The sequence below is a fragment of the Mauremys reevesii genome, linkage group 1 (assembly GCF_016161935.1).
Source record: "Mauremys reevesii isolate NIE-2019 linkage group 1, ASM1616193v1, whole genome shotgun sequence".
In the NCBI taxonomy this organism is placed as follows: domain Eukaryota; kingdom Metazoa; phylum Chordata; order Testudines; family Geoemydidae; genus Mauremys; species Mauremys reevesii.
In genome coordinates, this window is record NC_052623.1 from 67,494,035 (window position 1) to 67,511,960 (window position 17,926).

The 17,926-nt window shown below is 41.1% G+C and overlaps 1 protein-coding gene across 1 annotated transcript in view; it reads left to right on the forward strand.

Moving 5' to 3' along the window:
• VWA8 (von Willebrand factor A domain containing 8) overlaps window positions 1–17,926 on the forward strand; it is a 277,696-nt gene that overhangs the window by 155,805 nt on the left and 103,965 nt on the right. Inside the window, exon 22 of the mRNA XM_039506868.1 lies at window positions 17,594–17,669. Coding sequence (XP_039362802.1) covers window positions 17,594–17,669 — 76 coding nt within the window. The remainder of the gene's footprint in view (window positions 1–17,593; window positions 17,670–17,926) is intronic.

A 17,926-nucleotide genomic window follows, 5' to 3' on the forward strand; every position in this document is an offset into this window, starting at 1 on the left:
GGCTTTGAACTCATAAAATAAGCATGGCTGGGCTAATTATGGGAGACCTTCAAGGAAAAAAAATCATTTGCAGTTAATGGTGAATATAGTAAGGATACTCTTCCTTCTAAGGCAGTATTGAGACATTAAAGACCCCATGGCATTTTTCTTTACAGAGTGGGAAGTGTGTAGAATACTGGCTAAATTGTTATTTGGATAATTACATTCTGCCTATAATTTAGTTGCATATTTTATTTTTTTACTCGCTATCCTAAACTGTTTTTTAGTGTTGTTTGGTGCTGGTTAATGGTTGTCACATTTCTCTCTAGAAGAGATTATACTTAAATTATGGGTGAACTGATTCTTATATAGAGATTAAAAATCCATTGGTAAAGTTAATATGGAACTTTGAGATCTCTCTAGATCAGTGGTTCCCAAACTTTAACAACCTGTGAACCCCTTTCACTAAAATGTCAAATCTCACGAACCCCCTCCTAAAAATGAATATTTCCAGGGATTTTCTCCTTTACCTTATAAAAGCAGTGATCTTGGAAATATAAAATTTGTTGTTATGACATGCTTATTACACACAATTTATTATTAATTATTATTTATCATTACAGTATTTTTATTACATTATGAAAACGGCAACACTCTTCCATGATCTCACTTTCATAGCTTGTATCACTTTGAATAAACCTGGTATAAAACAAGGCACCTATGTTTCATCAAGGAATATCAGCTGTGAAACAGCATGAAGGTATTTAAGAAGCCAACTCACAGAGTTCCTCCTACACAAGCATTCAGGTCTTGAGCAGTCCAGGCAAACAACTAGGGTGACCAGACGTCCCAATAAAATCGGGACTGTCCCGATTTTGAGGCGTTTGTCCCACGTCCCGACCAGAGTACGGTCGGGACGCCATTTGTCCAAATATTTTGTTTCCTGATCTTTGGCGGCAATTCAGCGGAGAGTCCTTCAGTCGCGGACGGTCTTTGGCGGTTTTTCGGCAGTGGGTGCTTCTGTCTTTGGTGGCAAGGCTTATTACCCCCCGCCGAAATACCGCCGAAGACCATCCGCAACTGAAGGACTGTCCACCGAATTGCTACCCAACTCCCAGACGGGTCAGTGTATAACCCCCCCCCCCCCCAAACCCTCTGCACGGCGGTCCCAATATTTTCCCCATAACATCTGGTCACCCTACAAACAACGCACGTTACAACAAAGCTTAAACTTGTTCTTCATAATAATTTTAAAAACAATACTAGCTGCTTATTTCATTTTAAAACCAGCAAAATATATCCACCTCCCTTTCCATTTCTTATAAGGAGTCTTGAAGTTTAAATCTCCTCAGTGTGATAGATATGCTTGCATTGATCTGCTTGACTCTTGGAAGTTCAGGGGCTCTAGGCTGCTGGCCATGTGCTGCTAGGGGGGCCTAGGGACTACTCTATCCGCCATTAGGGAATTTTTTCCCGAGAACCCCCTGTAACATTTCGCGAATCCACAGGGGTTCAGGAACCCCAGTTTGGGAACCACTGCTCTAGATGAAAGGCACTATATAAATGTAAATTAATAGTCAAGTATTTAACATTTTTTTTTAATTATAAACTGTTGGTAGTAGTATTGTACTTTTAATAGTCTTCATCTGACTTATCACTTTTGACATTGCTAACTTTTGTTGTCTGTTATATTAGTAGTATAAAAAATTACCATCACGTGAAAAGAAATGAAATATTGTGTTTTAACAAAAATGAAGCCAAAGTTAGTAGAATGACTGACTCAAAAGTACAGTTTTATTTAAATGGGGGTCTGTGTGTGTGGAAAAGCCTTCACTGGTTTGAAGAAAAATTGATGTGACAGCACTTATTTAAAAATTACAAAGCCTCTCATGGCAAAGAGATTTTGCAATGGAAAAACAATTAAAGCTTTTCAGAAGACTCAAGGAAAAAACATGTGCATTGTTAGACTATAAAGCCCTTCTTAGCACTGATGAGAGAAACAGATAAATGTGAAAATGTAAGCTCCCAGCTGCTACACAAAAATAGCATAAGAAGGTACCATCAAGTTCAGTTGGCTGGCTCCCTTGATGTAATAAAATGGAAGAGAGTCATTTTGCTTCTCTTCTTCTATCATGTTAGAAGCTAATTATATATGGAGAAAGGCTTTTGCTGGAGTGCAAATATCTTCTGTCTATTTAAACATTTAGTTCTGCATTTCTTAGTTTTAAATATATTTCCACTATCAAGCTGCTTTTTAGAGCTCACTTGAGACACTGATTCTTTCTGAAGAAGAGCTCTGTGTAAGCTTGTCTCTCACCAGCAGAAGTGGTCCAAAAATAAATAAATACTACCTCAGCTGCCTTGTTATCTCACTGGTTCATCCTTTTTTTTTTTTTTTTGGTCTAGAGATATAATAGTTATCCTTCCATTTCCATTATAAATTCTTTCCTTTGTGTGTAGAATTCTGACTCAAGCTCTTTCTTGGATGGAAGAAAGTTCAGTTTCTTGTCAAGGCTGTACAACTTGAGCTGTAGTTAATCAAATTTAAGAGGAGGTAAAAAGTTTCAGCAGCTAGGGACTGTGGAATTCACCCCAGTTTATACCAGCTTCAGAGTGCATAATCCAAGAATGGGGTCCAACGTAGTAAACAGGACCTTGCAGAAGACATCCAGGACCAGTTGATAGAACAAGTTAAGAGGCGTCAATCAGGGCTGATCTTACCATGAGGTGAACTGAGGCAGCCGCCTCCGGTGCCAGACTGTGGGAGGGGTGCCAGAGTGTAGAAAATTGTGTCTGCTGCTGGTGCACATGTATTCTCTCTGCTCTAGATGCACAGAGATGGTAGAGTGCTGTTCTGGAGGAAGGAGGGCACAAGAGACATAACAGGCAAGCAGGAGAAAAGGTGAGAGGGAATAACAGAAAGCGGCAGGAGCTGCAGGGAGAGAGAGGAGGAGGAGCCTCTTATGTACCTTTCTAGCACCCCCAGGAACCTGGACTGATTAACATCAGCTTCTCAGGGAGCTTCCTGTTTCCTGCAGCTTCCCTGAACCCACTTGAGGAGAACAGGCAGTCAACTGAAGTAGTAGGAGCCAGTTAAGCCCTAAAGACGCTGATATCTTCCCTCACTCAGTCCCTGCTAGCAGGGCCAGTGCAAGGATGTTTTATGCCCTAGGTGAAGCTTCCACCTTGCGCTCTCCCCCGCGCCCCTACCCTGAAGCACCCCGTGGCAGCTCCGCCCTCCGCCCTGAGGCACCCGCCCCTGCCCCAGCTCACCCCTGCTCCGTGCACGAGCACCCCAAGCATGCTGTGGCCGCTTCGCTTCTCCTGCCTCCCAGGCTTGCAGCGCCTAAGCTGATTGGTGCCGCAAGCCTGGGAGGCGGGAGAAGTGAAGCGGCCATGGCGTGCTCGGGGAGGAGGCGAGGCAGGGGTGAGCTGGGGCGGGGAGTTCCCCTGCATGCCGCCCCCCCCTTACTTGCTGCAGGTGGCCCTCCCCATGGTCCCCTGCCCCAGCTCCCTCCGCCTAAATGCCGGCGGCGACCGGGGCGGCTGAAGATCCAGCCACCGCGGTCGCTGCTGAAGAAAATGGCGCCCCCCAAATGCCAGCACCCTAGCCAACCGCCTAGGTCGCCTAAATGGTTGCACCGGCCCTGCCTGCTAGCAGCCTGCTTATTTGTCCCCTTGAATTGAGTGTTGAGAGCCACTATAACCAGCACAGAACAGCAGTCATGAGTGAAAGAAGAAAACTCCCCTCTGAGGCAGCATTCAGAAAAAGAAAGCAAGCAAAGGAAGCTTTTCTATCTAAGCAGGAAGGAGCTCTCCTGAGATACATAGGCACAAATGTTCACAGTGAGCCTTCTGGCCCCAGTGAGGATGTGAGATGCCTGATCTTCCAGTTAGTCAGAGTGCAGGTGACCTGGCAGCTACTGCAGCATCCATATTTCCATCTCAAATGGATCTAGCCATGCACATTCCTGAAGAAAAGTGTAGATCAGAGAAGAGTGTGGTGGAGGCTCAAGAAACAGCTGCTGCTGAGTTTAGTTCCTTAAGTCTAGATGATCCAGGACTGTGGACTCATTTGAGTTAGTAGCATAAGGGACTTCCTTGTACTGCATGGGCCACATCAAGTGAAAAACGTCATGTTCCCCAAAGACAATGAAAATAGAAGTTTCCATCCAACACATTACTGGCGTGAAATCCTCAGTGGTGACAAAGTGGAGAGGCCATGGCTTATGTACTCAAAAACCCAGAATGCTGCATACTGTTTTTGTTGCAAACTCTTTCAGTCTAATGTTCCAGCCACATTGGGTTTTACAGGAACAAAGGACTGGAAAAGTCTGGCTAGAAATGTGACATGCCATGAGAAGGCAGCAAATCACCAGAGAGCATTCCTTAGGTGGAAAGAGCTTGAGATGAGACTAAGGTTAAAGGCCACCATAGATGATAAGCATCAAGAGAAGATTGCATCAGAGTCTCTTTACTGGCAAAATGTTCTGAAAAGGCTCATTGCCATTGTGAGAATGCTTGCTACCTAGCACTGCGTGGCACTTCAGATCAGCTGTATATGCCAAACAATGGAAACTTCCTTAAAATTGTGAAGCTGATGGCTGAGTTTGATGCTGTATTCCAGGAGCACCTAAGAAGAGTCACCACCCAAGAAATGTGTACACACCATTACGTTGGAAAAACAATTCAAAATGAGAACATCCAGTTACTGGCAACAAAAGTCAAACAGAAGATTGTGGCAGATCTGAAGTCAGCAAGATATTACTCTGTTATTCTGGACTGCACACATGACATTAGCCATATGGAACAAATGACTTTAATGGTGTGTTTTGTAACAATAGAACCTAGTGAAAATGTCCCTGCAATGGTGACTGTCAGAGAGCATTTGCTAGAATTTATTGACATTGATGATACTACAGGAGCTGGTATGACAAATGTGCTTCTTAAAAAGCTGGACGATACGGGAATTGTGATAGCTGACGTGAGAGGTCAGGGCTACGATAATGGTGCCAACATTAGAGGAAAGAGGAAAGAACAGAAGAGTGCAGAAACGGATCCGAGAGTTAAACTCTCAAGCTTTTTTTGTCCTGTGCAGTTCTCATTCGTAGAACTTGGTGGTCAGTGATGCAGCATCAGCTTCTAGTGAGGCTGCTGAATTTTTAAATGTAATTCAAAGCATCTATGTATTTTTCTCTGCATCAGCTCATCGATGGCAAATTTTGAAGCAACATCTGAGAACATCCTCTCTGACACTGAAACCACTAAGTGCCACATGATGGGAAAGTCTCCCTGATATCGGCTGGGAGAGCAATACAGTGGAGCACAGACAATTCAGGAGGTTTTTCGAAGGTGCAGGGGACAATTTCCTGGTGCAAGTGCTTGAGGAACCAACTGGGGCAGAGCTCTTCTTGACCTGCTGCTCACAAACTGGGAAGAATTAGTAGGGGAAACAAAAGTGGATGGGAACCTGGGAGGCAGTGACCATGAGATGGTCAAGTTCAGGATCCTGACACAAGGAAGAAAGGAGAGCAGCAGAATATGGACCCTAGACTTCAGAAAGGCAGACTTTGACTCCCTCAGGGAGCTGATGGGCAGGATCCTCTGGGAGAATAACACGAGGGGGAAAGGAGTCCAGGAAAGCTGGCTGTATTTTAAAGAATCCTTATTGAGGTTGCAGGAACAAAACATCCCGATGTGTAGGAAGAATAGTAAATCTGGCAGGCCACCAGCTTGGCTTAACAGTGAAATATTTGCTGCTCTTAAACACAAAAAAATAAGTTTACAAGAAGTGGAAGCTTGGACAAATGACCAGGGAGGAGTATAAAAATATTGCTCAGGCATGCAGGAATGAAATCAGGGAGGTCAAATCACACTTGGAGTTGCAGCTAGCAAGAGATGTTAAGAGTAACAAAAAGGGTTTCTTTAAGTATATTAGCAACAAGAAGAAAGTCAAGGAAAGTGTGGGCACTTTACTGAATGAGGGAGGCAACCCAATGACAGAGGATGTGGAAAAAGCTAATGTACTCAATGCTTTTTTTGCCTCTGTCTTCATGAACAAGGTCAGCTCCCAGACCGCTGCATTGGGCAGCACAGCATGGGGAGGAGGTGACCAGGCCTCTGTGGAGAAGGAAGTGGTTCAGGACTATTTAGAAAAACTGGACGAGCACAAGTCCATGGGGCCGGATGCGCTGCATCCGAGGGTGCTAAAGGAGTTGGCAGATGTGATTGCAGAGCCATTGGCCATTATCTTTGAAAACTCATGGCAATCGGGGGAGGTCCCTTATGACTTGAAAAAGACTAATGTAGTGCCCATCTTTAAAAAAAGGAAGAAGAGGATCTGGGGAGCTACAGGCCAGTCAGCCTCACCTCAGTCCCTGGAAAAATCATGGAGCAGGTCCTCAAGGAATCAATTCTGAAGCACTTAGAGGAGAGGAAAGTGATCAGGAACAGTCAGCATGGATTCACCAAGGGCAAGTCATGCCTGACTAACCTAATTGCCTTCTATAACAAGATAACTGGCTCTGTGGATGAGGGGAAAGCAATCAACGTGTTTATTCCTTGACTTTAGCAAAGTTTTTGATACAGTCTCCCACAGTATTCTCGCTGGCAAGTTAAAGAAGTATTGGCTGGATAAATGGACTATAAGGTGGATAGAAAGCTGGCTAGATTGTCGGGCTCAGCGGGTAGTGATCAATGGCTCCATGTCTAGTTGGCAGCCGATATCAAGCGGAGTGCCCCAAGCGTCGGTCCTGGGGCCTGTTTTGTTCAATATCTTCATTAATGATCTAGAGGATGGTGTGGACTGTATCCTCAGCAAGTTTGCAGATGACACTAAACTGGGAGGAGAGGTAGATACACTGGAGGGCAGGGATAGGATACAGAGGGACCTAGACAAATTAGAGGATTGGGCCAAAAGAAATCTGATGAGGTTCAACAAGGACAAGTGCAGAGTCCTGCACTTAGGACGGAAGAATCCCATGCACTGCTACAGACTAGGGACCAAATGGCTAGGGAGCAGTTCTGCAGAAAAGGACCTGTGGTTACAATGGACGAGAAGCTGGATATGAGTCAACAATGTCACCTTGTTGCCAAGAAGGCTAACAGCATTTTGGACTGTATAAGTAGGGGCATTGCCAGCAGATTGAGGGATGTGATCATTCCCCTCTATTCGGCATTGGTGAGGCCTCATCTGGACTACTGTGTCCAGTTTTGGGCCCCACACTACAAGAAGGATGTGGACAAATTGGAAAGAGTCCAGCAAAGGGCAACAAAAATGATTGGGGGCTGGAGCACATGACTTATGAGGAGAGGCTGAGGGAACTGGGATTGTTTAGTCTGCAGAAGAGAAGAATGAGGGGGGATTTGATAGCTGCTTTCATCTACCCAAAAGGGGGTTCCAAAGAGGATAGATCTAGACTATTCTCAGTGGTAGCAGATGACAGAACAAGGAGAAATGGTCTCAAGTTGCAGTGTGGGAGGTTTAGGTTTAATATTAGGAAAACCTTTTTCACTAGGAGGGTGGTGAAGCACTGGAATGGGGTACCTAGAGAGGTGATGGAATCTCCTTCCTTAGAGGTTTTTAAGGTCAGGCTTGACAAAGCCCTGGCTGGGATGATTTAATTGGGGATTGGTCCTCCTTTGAGCAGGGGGTTGGACCAGATGACCTCCTAAGGTCCTTTCCAACCTTGATATTCTATGATTCTATTCTAAAGTTGAGTGGAGGTGATAAAGCCTATGAAACACCAAATTGGGAAGATAGATGAAGCCATTGTTGCCATTATGGAGGATAATGCTATGACAGGAACTGTTTGTGGGAGAACAGTGGCAGAGGGAAATGGAATCACCAGAAACATATGTAACTTCCAATTTCTGTGTGGCTTAGTGTTGTGTTTGAAATAAATAAATAAATAAATAAATAAATAAATACTGTTTGAAATAAATGTTGTAAGCAAGAGACTGCAAAGTGTCGACCGTGATATATCTGGAGCAATGGAACAACAAGACAAAGCCAAGTCATACCTACAGTCTTACCAGTCAGATGAGGGATTTCAAAACGTTCTGAAGAGTGCACAGAAGTTGGCAGAGTTACTTCACACTGATGCTATTTTCCCACCCATTCAAGAATACAAGAGTCACCAAAAAAGAAGACATTTTGATTATGAGGCATGGGATTATCCAATAAGAGACTCCAAACAACAATTCAAAGTTGAATTCTTTAACCAGGTGCTAGATTGTGCAATACAGTCAGCTGAAGAACGTTTCATGCAGCTCAAGGAACAGCGGCATGTTTGGGATGTTGTATGATATTCCAAAACTCCTCACTATACCTGAAGAAGACCTACACCAGCAATGCAGGGCACTAGAGACAGTGTTGACACATAATGACATGCACAATATTGATGCGAGTGATTTAGGTGATGAACTGAAAGGCTTTTCAAGATACATTTCAGCAGGATCAACTCAAAAGGCTGTTCTGGAATATATGTGCACAAATAAGATGACCACCCTCTTTCCAAATGCTTTTGTTACTCTGTGCATACTTCTAACACTTCCTGTATCAGTTGCCAGTGGAGAACGCAGCTTCTCCAAGCTGAAGTTAATAAAAACACATCTGTGCTCCACAATGACACAGGAGAGGCTGGTCGGCCTTGCAACCGTCTCAATAGAGCATGAGCTGGCCCAGACTGTGGACCTTCAGCAAGCAGTTCAAATCTTTGCAACCAAGAAGGCACGGAAAGCACCACTTTGATTATTCAAACAGATAAAAATGCCAGTATTTACTACACAGACAAGAAAAGTTACATGTTCAGGTGTTTGAAAGTGTTACTTAAAATTTTTGAACAAGGCATTTTAAGTTGTTAGTTCTCCTTTATTGGGGTAGGTAGCAGAGCAGTACCATGAGAGGAGTAGAACAGGAGGAAGGCAGAATTGAGACCTTTCAAAGTTTTGGCCCAAGCGAGGGGGTATGGCGCTGTCATTTGAGCTCCCCGCCTCAGGTGCCAAAATGTTGTGGTCCAGCCCTGTGTAGAAGGTTAAGTTTTCAAATCTAACAAACCAGGAATTCTGAATTTCTGTTAAAGAAAGGTACGAAGAATTCAGTGATATAGCTATGAAAGTGTGCTTCCATTTGTTTTCAGTTACAGATTCAACCAAATTGAGCAACTATGCAATTTGAAACAGGTCCATTCTTCTCACTAAAAGAGAAGGCTGTGTCTGACCATGCCAGAATATCCATATTTCCAAAGTATAGTTTTAAAAACCCAGATTAGATCAGGTTATATGAGTAAACAAACTCTATATAGTTGAATATAGTTGCAAAACCATAGAAACCCTGGTGTTCTTCTTTTATCTACTGTCTTGAATATAGTATCCTGAGTCATGGAAAAAAAAAAAGGGTGAGAGGTATATGGTTTCGGGGAGACACCACGTTTTAAAATATCTGTAGGCTTGGAAGCATTCAGTAAGTGTCTGTAAACATTGATTTCACCATACATACCTTAATTGTTGAAAAAAATATGTCTTTTGATAATCAAAATTTACAGGTAGGAAGAGTAAGAAAAATGCTGCTTGAGAACTTTAGAGCGTCTGGCTGGCTCTGTCCTGAGAGAACTCTCCCTAAAAATATCTCCCTGGAAAATTGAAATGAGTCAGTGCCCAGAAAGAGAGAGAGGAGGCCTGAAAATCCTAGCTACTTCATGCTCTTGCCTTTCGTTTGGGACATAGTTGTTCTCTATACTCTCCTCTGGAAGGCTGTCTTTGAGAATATAGACTGCTGTACCTTTTCATGAAACCAGAGGTTGTAGAATCTCTCTCTCTCTCTCTCTCTCTCTCTCTCCTTTTAACTGAATAGAAATACAGAAGCAGGTTTAGTCAGGGTGCTCCTTTAAGTAGCCACATTAAGACTTCAATTCATTCTTTGCTATCTACTAACTGAAATTTCAAAAAACTTCTTTCTCCTTTCCCCCCATTGTTTGTGTGTGGATGTGCTAAGGTGCACAGCGGCTTTGCTGGTAAACGATTTGACATAGTATATTTGTATATTTGTCACTGGTAACAAAATACCAATATTAGATGTATATAGCAATGTTAGGTATTTGGAAGACATTCTTACTATTATTTTAAAATGACTTTCACTGCTTTGTTGCTGGCTTTCCCTATTTTTGTAGGCTTTTTTTTTTTGACTGAGAATCTGCACTGCTACCACTGCAACTCCCTGTCATAGCTAATATATTTGTTTTAGTGATTGATGAGTAAAGGGGAGATATTAATTCCTGTTTTGAAAAGCTATACAGAGTGTCTTGTGCCTTTTCCACTTCACTGATAAACTGATGAAGTATGCCAATTTTAAAAAGAAGAGACTGACTCGACACATATGCTGTCTTTTCAAAATAAACATAATTATTTTGAGATCTTTAACAATCAACTGAACAGGGGGGTGGAGGGGAATGACCTTTTGGTGTCCCTACAAGCAACACTTAGTATAAATTGTGTGTTAATCTTTTGATGTTAATTTTCTTTCCCCTCTTTACAGATCACATAATCATTATAAATCTAATTATCTGCGTTCCCAGTTGGGATCATTTGAAATTACCCTTTAAGCTTTGACTTCAGATTTTTTTTAAATTTTAAATTAAAAAGTTGATTTAAGAAAGAAGAGCTTTAGTGGTCCAAGACAGCTTATATAGTAGAATTAAGATATAGCTGTTCTTGCAAGCTGATATTTTGATGGGCATCTTTCTCTTACCAGGGTAGTTAGAATCTAGGACAGCAGGGAACGATTTAAATGGCAAAATATATCTGCATGTTTACTTGAGTTTGGCAGGTCTGTCCATTTTACAAGTACTGTTGGTGAGAGAAACAAGCTTCCAAGCCACAAAGAGCAGCTCTGTGGGGCTTGAAAGCTTGTCTCTCTCACCAATAGATGTTGGCCCAATAAAATATACTACCTCACCTATCTTCTCTCTTCTTCTCCTGGGACCAACATGGCTACAACTACATTGAATTTTACAGGTAATCACAGAAAAAAACATTTTTGTACTAATGTCCCTGAGAATTTCTTAAATTGTTCTCTTATAGAGTTTTAGGTTTGGGGTTCAGTTATATACATTTATAGACAATTATGCCAAAGTGAGGAAGAAATGTTAATTGACAATATTATACTTGATGTACCAGTTGAAAGTGTCATTGTTGCTGTAATCTATGCAGACATATAAAGAATAAATATCTGTTCTTTGTTATGAATTTGAGTAGTAGAAATGCATGTCTAAACTATTATTATATTTGTTCATACATCACTGAACAAAATAACCTAAAACTGTGCTTTATTCTTTGAACAGTTTATGAGATGGGAAATAAACATTAACAATAGTACCTTTATAATATAAATTCCTCTTCATTAAAGAGCATTGAAGGAGTGACTATCATGTAACTGTTATTTCCATTTTTGTGTATGTTTTCAGTCATTATAATGTTGCAGTGTAAGACTTGCAAGCATTCGTCCAAGCTTGTGTTTTCGATTCCCATCAGTAGCCTTTCATAAACTGTCTGACTGGCACTGAAATTGGCAGATTCCAGCTGCTAGATAGCTTATTTACCTTGTTAGAAGCTGAATTCGGCTTGAATTTGCTGCTGTTTGGCAGTCATGGAGAAATACAATTAGGATAGAAAGGCAGAGATTTTCACTTTCCTCTCAAGTTGATCTTAGTATTTCCAGCTGTTCTTACACACAATGTATGAGTTGTAGAAGGACATCTCCCTCATTGAGGAGTTAGCAATTAGGGTGAAATGATTTCATTATAATTTAATAAAAAATTGGCAGGGAGGGGATATATAATTTCCCCATTTGAAGATGGCACATTGATTGGAAAGGTTAATTTGACATATAGTTTCTATGGGCTTGGTTCTGCCACCTTCCTCATGCTGAGTTGTACCTTTTATAGCACAAGTAGTTCTGCTGATGCCAAACAAGTAAAATGTGTTGCTGAAATAGTGATAATAGCTTGGCTGAGGAATCTTAGGGATATAATTATAAGTGCACACAGAGAACGGGGTTAAGGTCTCACAGGCTCCAGAGCATCAACTTCACAGAGAAGACAGCAATCGGGGAACACTAAATACAAGAATGGAGTAGCTTAACCCTCAGCAATTAGACAACTCAAAACAGTCCCTGAACTAATAAATATTTCTCCAACCTCGGTCACCCCAGAATGACTTATTTGTGTTCAGCTGAAATACAACGATGAGACTGTTATTAATCATGAAAGCAGACCAAAGTTCACTGGAAGGAACATACATTCTGCCTCAATAAATGGCTGAATCAGGTCCTCTGCTTTCTCCCCTTTCACTACTAGAAAATGTGATTTTCATCACCTCCAGCTAGAGAGGAGGCAGCTATCTGAGAGGCCTCCCTTTCATCTTCCTAGCTGGCTGGATTTTGAATCACATGGCCTGTTCCTGTATAACTTAGTCTACCTGAGCCTAATAATTTGACGGTTGAGCAGTAGATCCTAAATGATATGGGATAATTTCCCAGAGAGATTCTCCTAACATTCCACCCTCTCAGCCTACACAAGGATTTGGACAAAATTCTCCTGTTTTCAAGATAAAAGATTAACCCTAATGAAACCAGATGTTTGTTCTGGATTCCTTACAACATACCCTCGACCTCTCACTCTCCCATCTCAGTTAAACAGTGTCATATGCTTATTTTTCTGTTAGCTGAATGTAGGCCAATTATAAAAGGGATCAGAGCTTGTTCAAACACTTCCCTGGTAATGTCCTAGGTGGAAAATACATCAGCCACTACAGAAGAAATCTAAAGCTGTCACCTGGACACCATCAATGCTTCTATAAAGCATTACTAGTTTGACATTCATTCCTCTGTGGAAACATCATTCAGCAAGAAGGTGCTCAGAATACACTCATAATACCAATTCTAGGGAAGAGAACATTATTCTTTTGTCCTACTTCTCTCTCTCCCTCCTCCTCAACTATTTTTTCCTTACATCCCATATGTCTCAGAATGGGGAAGAGGTCAGGATCCAGAATGGAAAATTTGTTACTCAGTGATATCCCATCAGGGACTGATCTCTCCCCATAGCCTTGCCCGCTCAAGTTAAGTCTTTTACGTGGCTCCTTCAGGTTCCATTCCTATAGTTTAATATTAAATAGTAATTCCTTATTCATCTATTAATAAGGATTTAGCATTTCCAAACAGCTTTAGAAATATTCCTCCGGAGCGAGGGTGGATGGAATGTGGCCAAGCCACAGACCTGATGAACAAATCTGTACTGCCTCCGGTATTTGCAGTAAGAGAGGATCAACCCAGTAGTCTTGCACTGGCGGAAGAAGTTAGACCCAGAAAGTAACAAATTTTCCACTTATTTTCAAATAAGTTGCTTAGAGGACTTAATATCTTGGGGAAATTGGAAATGGGATATGGAGACTTTCATTCTCTAGTTGACTGATTTGAATTATGATCCAGTTTGGTAATATTGACCAATATGGTTGGTGACCTGTGTGAAATAGATAGTCATTTTGTTCCCGTTCTTTGGTGGCCTGTTTGAGATAAGTAGTGATTTTGAACCAGTCCCTTAGTGAGGAAGTGACTGCATTTAAAAAAGGCAACATTGCATTTAGCACTAATTGGCACCCTGGTTAATCTCAGTGCTTAAATTGCCAGCAGGATTGAATGGGCATGGTAATTGCATTAATTAAGGTAATTAAATATATCCTAGCAAGAATCTCTTTTTTCCAGAATAGATTATTTTTGTAAGACTTACATAGTTTTAAAGAAAATGGTCAGAGTCAGCAGAGGGATTAGCTCTTCTCTTCTCTTCTACCACCAGTAGTTGATCAAACAATCTGTTCAGTAAGTGCTTCTGCTAGTGGGATTTTCTGAGGTCTCACAGCTACCCCACTGGATACTAGGAATCAAAATCAGGATTGTAAACTAATTGACACAAGTTAGTGTTGAACAAATGTGTAAACTCCAGAAAAAAATCAATCTGGGCTAAACAAAGCACCAGCAGCAATGCTTAGCTACCAGAAGGAAAACCTGCCTAGGCAAAACAAGTATAATCGTGGGATGGTGTCAGGAAAAAAATGTCAACAAGAGTTTTGGCGACACTATCATGAACCCAGCAGCATCATGGTTGAGAAGAGCTGATGGGGTTTTCTTTTTGTAGAGGCAAAAATAAGCCAGTAGGAAATGACACTACATCATTTTGGTTTCTGCTTTTAATAGGACAGAACTGATTGTCTCAGTTAAACAGAATGACAATTTATTAGACCATTTTTCTCACCTGCTCCTATGTTCCCAGTTCCTTGCTTCTGTGCGGAGTGTGATGAGGCTGCAACGCTCTATTGCTCATGTCTCTGTGAGAGCCTGGCTAATGTTGAGAGATACTAATTAGTAAACATCAACTAGGGAAACTGAGAGTTTAGGTCATTTGATGTGGGGAGTGAAATTCTGCAACTTGGTGACAGAAATGCCAGTTATTCATAGTTTTAGCTTTAAAAAAATCTAGTCAGCAATGTTGAGAAGTCTCAAATATAGCGTACAGTAGAACCTCAGAGTTATGAACACCTTGGGAATGGAGGTCGTTCATAACTGAACTAAACATAATTTTTCTTTCAAAAGTTTACAACTGAACATTGACTTAATACAGCTTTGAAACTTTACTATGCAGAAGAAAAATGCTGCTTTCCCTTTATTTTTTTAGTAGTTTATATTTAACACAGCACTGTACTTTTTGTTGTTGGTTTTTTGTTTTGTTTTTTTTGGTCTCTGCTGCTGCCTGATTGTGTATTTCTGGTTCCAAATGAGGTGTGTGGTGGACTGGTCAGTTTGTAACTCTGGTGTTTGTAACTAAGGTTTGACTGTAGTCACTTAATGTGTATGTCTCTACTTTAATGTAGTTCAGAAAATCTCCATCTTGTACTGAAAGACTTGAGTCAGTTTTGTATGTTTTCTGTCATGTAATCCACATTAAATGTATTGAGGAAAAGTGGAAATTATTGCAGCCTAACTGCATATTTTATGTTTATGAAAGGAAAGACTAATGCCAGCAGACTGACAGGTTGTTAATATCTACTGCACCTGGTATGCTAAGAAAATATTGGATTTTGGCATACTGGATTTGGTTATACTGATATGCAGGACAGGAGGGAAATCACTAGAATTAATTCTGGGCTATGCCAGACATTTTGCTTTCCTGATTAACTGCAAGTCCCCCAAATACTTTTTGAAAATATTGTGAAAAGGGAAGTAATGGATAATAGCCAGGGAATTGAGAAGAGATTTGGAAATTGCTTTGTGGCTATTCTGGATACTTTCTAATGCCATGCAAACTATCTATCTTCAGATTTACTTTTTTTATCAGGAGATATAGGAATATGTTATGTACATGCTATAACTCCTGCATGCCAGTAGGAACAATTCTATAATTATTTTAGAATCATAGAATCATAGAACTGGAAGGGACCTCAAGAGGTCATCTAGTCCAGTCCCCTACACTCAAGGCAGAACTAAGTATTATCTAGACCAGGGGTCAGCAACCTCTGGACGCGGCTCGCCAGGGTAAGCACCCTGGCAGGCCGGGCCAGTTTGTTTACCTGATGCGTCAGCAGGTTCAGCCGATCATGGCCCCCACTGGCCGCGGTTCGCCGTCCCAGGCCAATGGGGGTGGCGGGAAGCCGCGGCCAGCACATCCCTCGGCCTGCACCGCTTCCTGCAGCCCCCATTGGCCTCGGCGAACCGCAGCCAGTCGGAGCTGTGATCGGCTGAACCTGCCGACGTGTCAGGTAAACAAACTGGCCCGGCTCACCAGGGTGCTTACCCTGGCGAACCGCATGCCAGTTTGCTGACCCCTGATCTAGACCATCCCTGACAGATGTTGTCCAACCTGCTCTTAAAAATCCCCAGTGATGGAGATTCCACAACCTCCCTAGGCAATTTATTCCAGTGCTTAACCACTCTGATGGTTAGGAAGTTGCAAAGTTGCAATATTATGGAAACCTTTTATTCTTTGAAGTTGTTGCTGCATCTAGTATTGATTTCTCTGTGCAAGACAGAAATGGATTAAGATAGTAGGAAAGTGATGTTTCATGTTACGTTTATCTGTAAAAAAATACCCCGCTGCAAAGATTTAATTAGCAGTCTGTGTTTTTATTATGGTCTTGCTTGGGGGGTTTTGTTTTGTTTTTAGCAGAGACCTTAGGGCAGATCAGTTATGACCTTTGTTAAATAAGGCAGCAGTTGTTGGGGATAGAAATGCTACCGACAGCAAATAAAAGAGATTTGGATGTTAACTAAATCCAGATTTCAGCTAAAATTGGATGCTTTCCATTTTACAGTTTACTACAAACAATGCTATATTTGATTTCCTGTGTCTATGAAGCCTATCTGAGTTCTTGCTGGTTTTTACAAATGTGTTACAAAATCTGAAGATAAATCTAAGGTCAAAGTTTTGACTGATGAATAACCTTAGGTTAAGCAAACAATTCTGGTTCAGTAGATGGCTATGAAGGTGAGCGTGATTTTTGTTAAATCAAATCTCGTAATAAGGTTTGTGGTTTAATCAGATAAAGAGATATTGTGTTTCACCTTCTTGAACTACAACCTGTTCTTCATTTGCTACACATTTAGTTTTAATTGAAGTCGATTGTACTAACTGAAATTAAAGAGTATACTCTCCCTACGTTTTCATCAGGCTGTTTTAAAAAAAACCTCCCTAAATGTATATTATTTTGGAAAGAAAGGAACATCATGCCGTTAAAAAGCAAAAAACAACAACTAACTTTAGCACTTTATGATACAATGATGTATCAACTGCTAGTAAATAGTTATTCCATCTGGTGCATTTCAGATAGTAAAAACTGAAAAATGAACTGTTTTCTGGTCAGAACTATTTTTTTTCTAATCTCACTTCCTCTTGGAGATAGTGGTATGGAGCAGGGCAATTAAAATATTAACTGGACTTCACTTTGACACTGCTAAGCAGTTTGCTTTATCTGAGGGGATTTCTTTAACATTTAGAAATGTTTTTCATGAAAATTATAGTTTAAAACATGCATGCTTTACCCAGAACTAGTGATAGCACGTTCCACTTCCATATGGGAGAGGCGGGGTTCAGTGTTTAGATTTCTCACTTCTCAGGTTCAAAGGAGCAAGGAATTGCTATGAAAATCTTGAGTGAGGAAGAGAGATTGCTAAACAGTAACTTCTCTGACCAATTAGGGATCATGGCAATGGTCTCTCTAATCATCCTCAGTACACTACTTCTTATGGGTCTTAGAAAGTGGAGTGGAAAAGTCAGGCTCTCTGGGGCGCCCAGGCACCTATCACTTTGGTACCTCATGAAATTAAAAAATAAAATTACACTTTGCACATGACATCACTATGTTACTCAACCCTGTACATTGGTTCCATGAGTTTCTGTACTCTGGTGCATACTGGTTTGTGGGCTTTTCGTTTATCATTGCTTTTCCTGTTACAGGAGAGAAAATTCTGCAGTATTGCTCCCAAATAGGGCTTTCAGTTTTATTTTTTTTCCTTTTAGCTCCTAATCAGTTTTATTTTGTTTCCAATCGCATTTTTTTTTTATCTCAGGGATACCACTGTACAGAGCCTTACTCTGCAGCCTTCCGTTACAGATGGTCGTATTACATATGAAGACTCGCCACTGGTCAGTATTTAAATTATGTTTGTAGATTTGAAAATCTTTTTTCATTTATAAAACGATGTTAAAAGTATTTATTGGAGGCTCCAAAAAGGCCAAGAAATTCTGGGCTAAGTTAGAACATTCTTATCCCTGTGGTCTGGGTACTGTAACTTTCATGAGAATGCTATAATTCAGCAACAGAATCAAATATGGCAAGATATTATTGGCAGTATTGGGCAACTTCTTATTGTTTATTTCACGTACATTTTGTGTGCAACAAG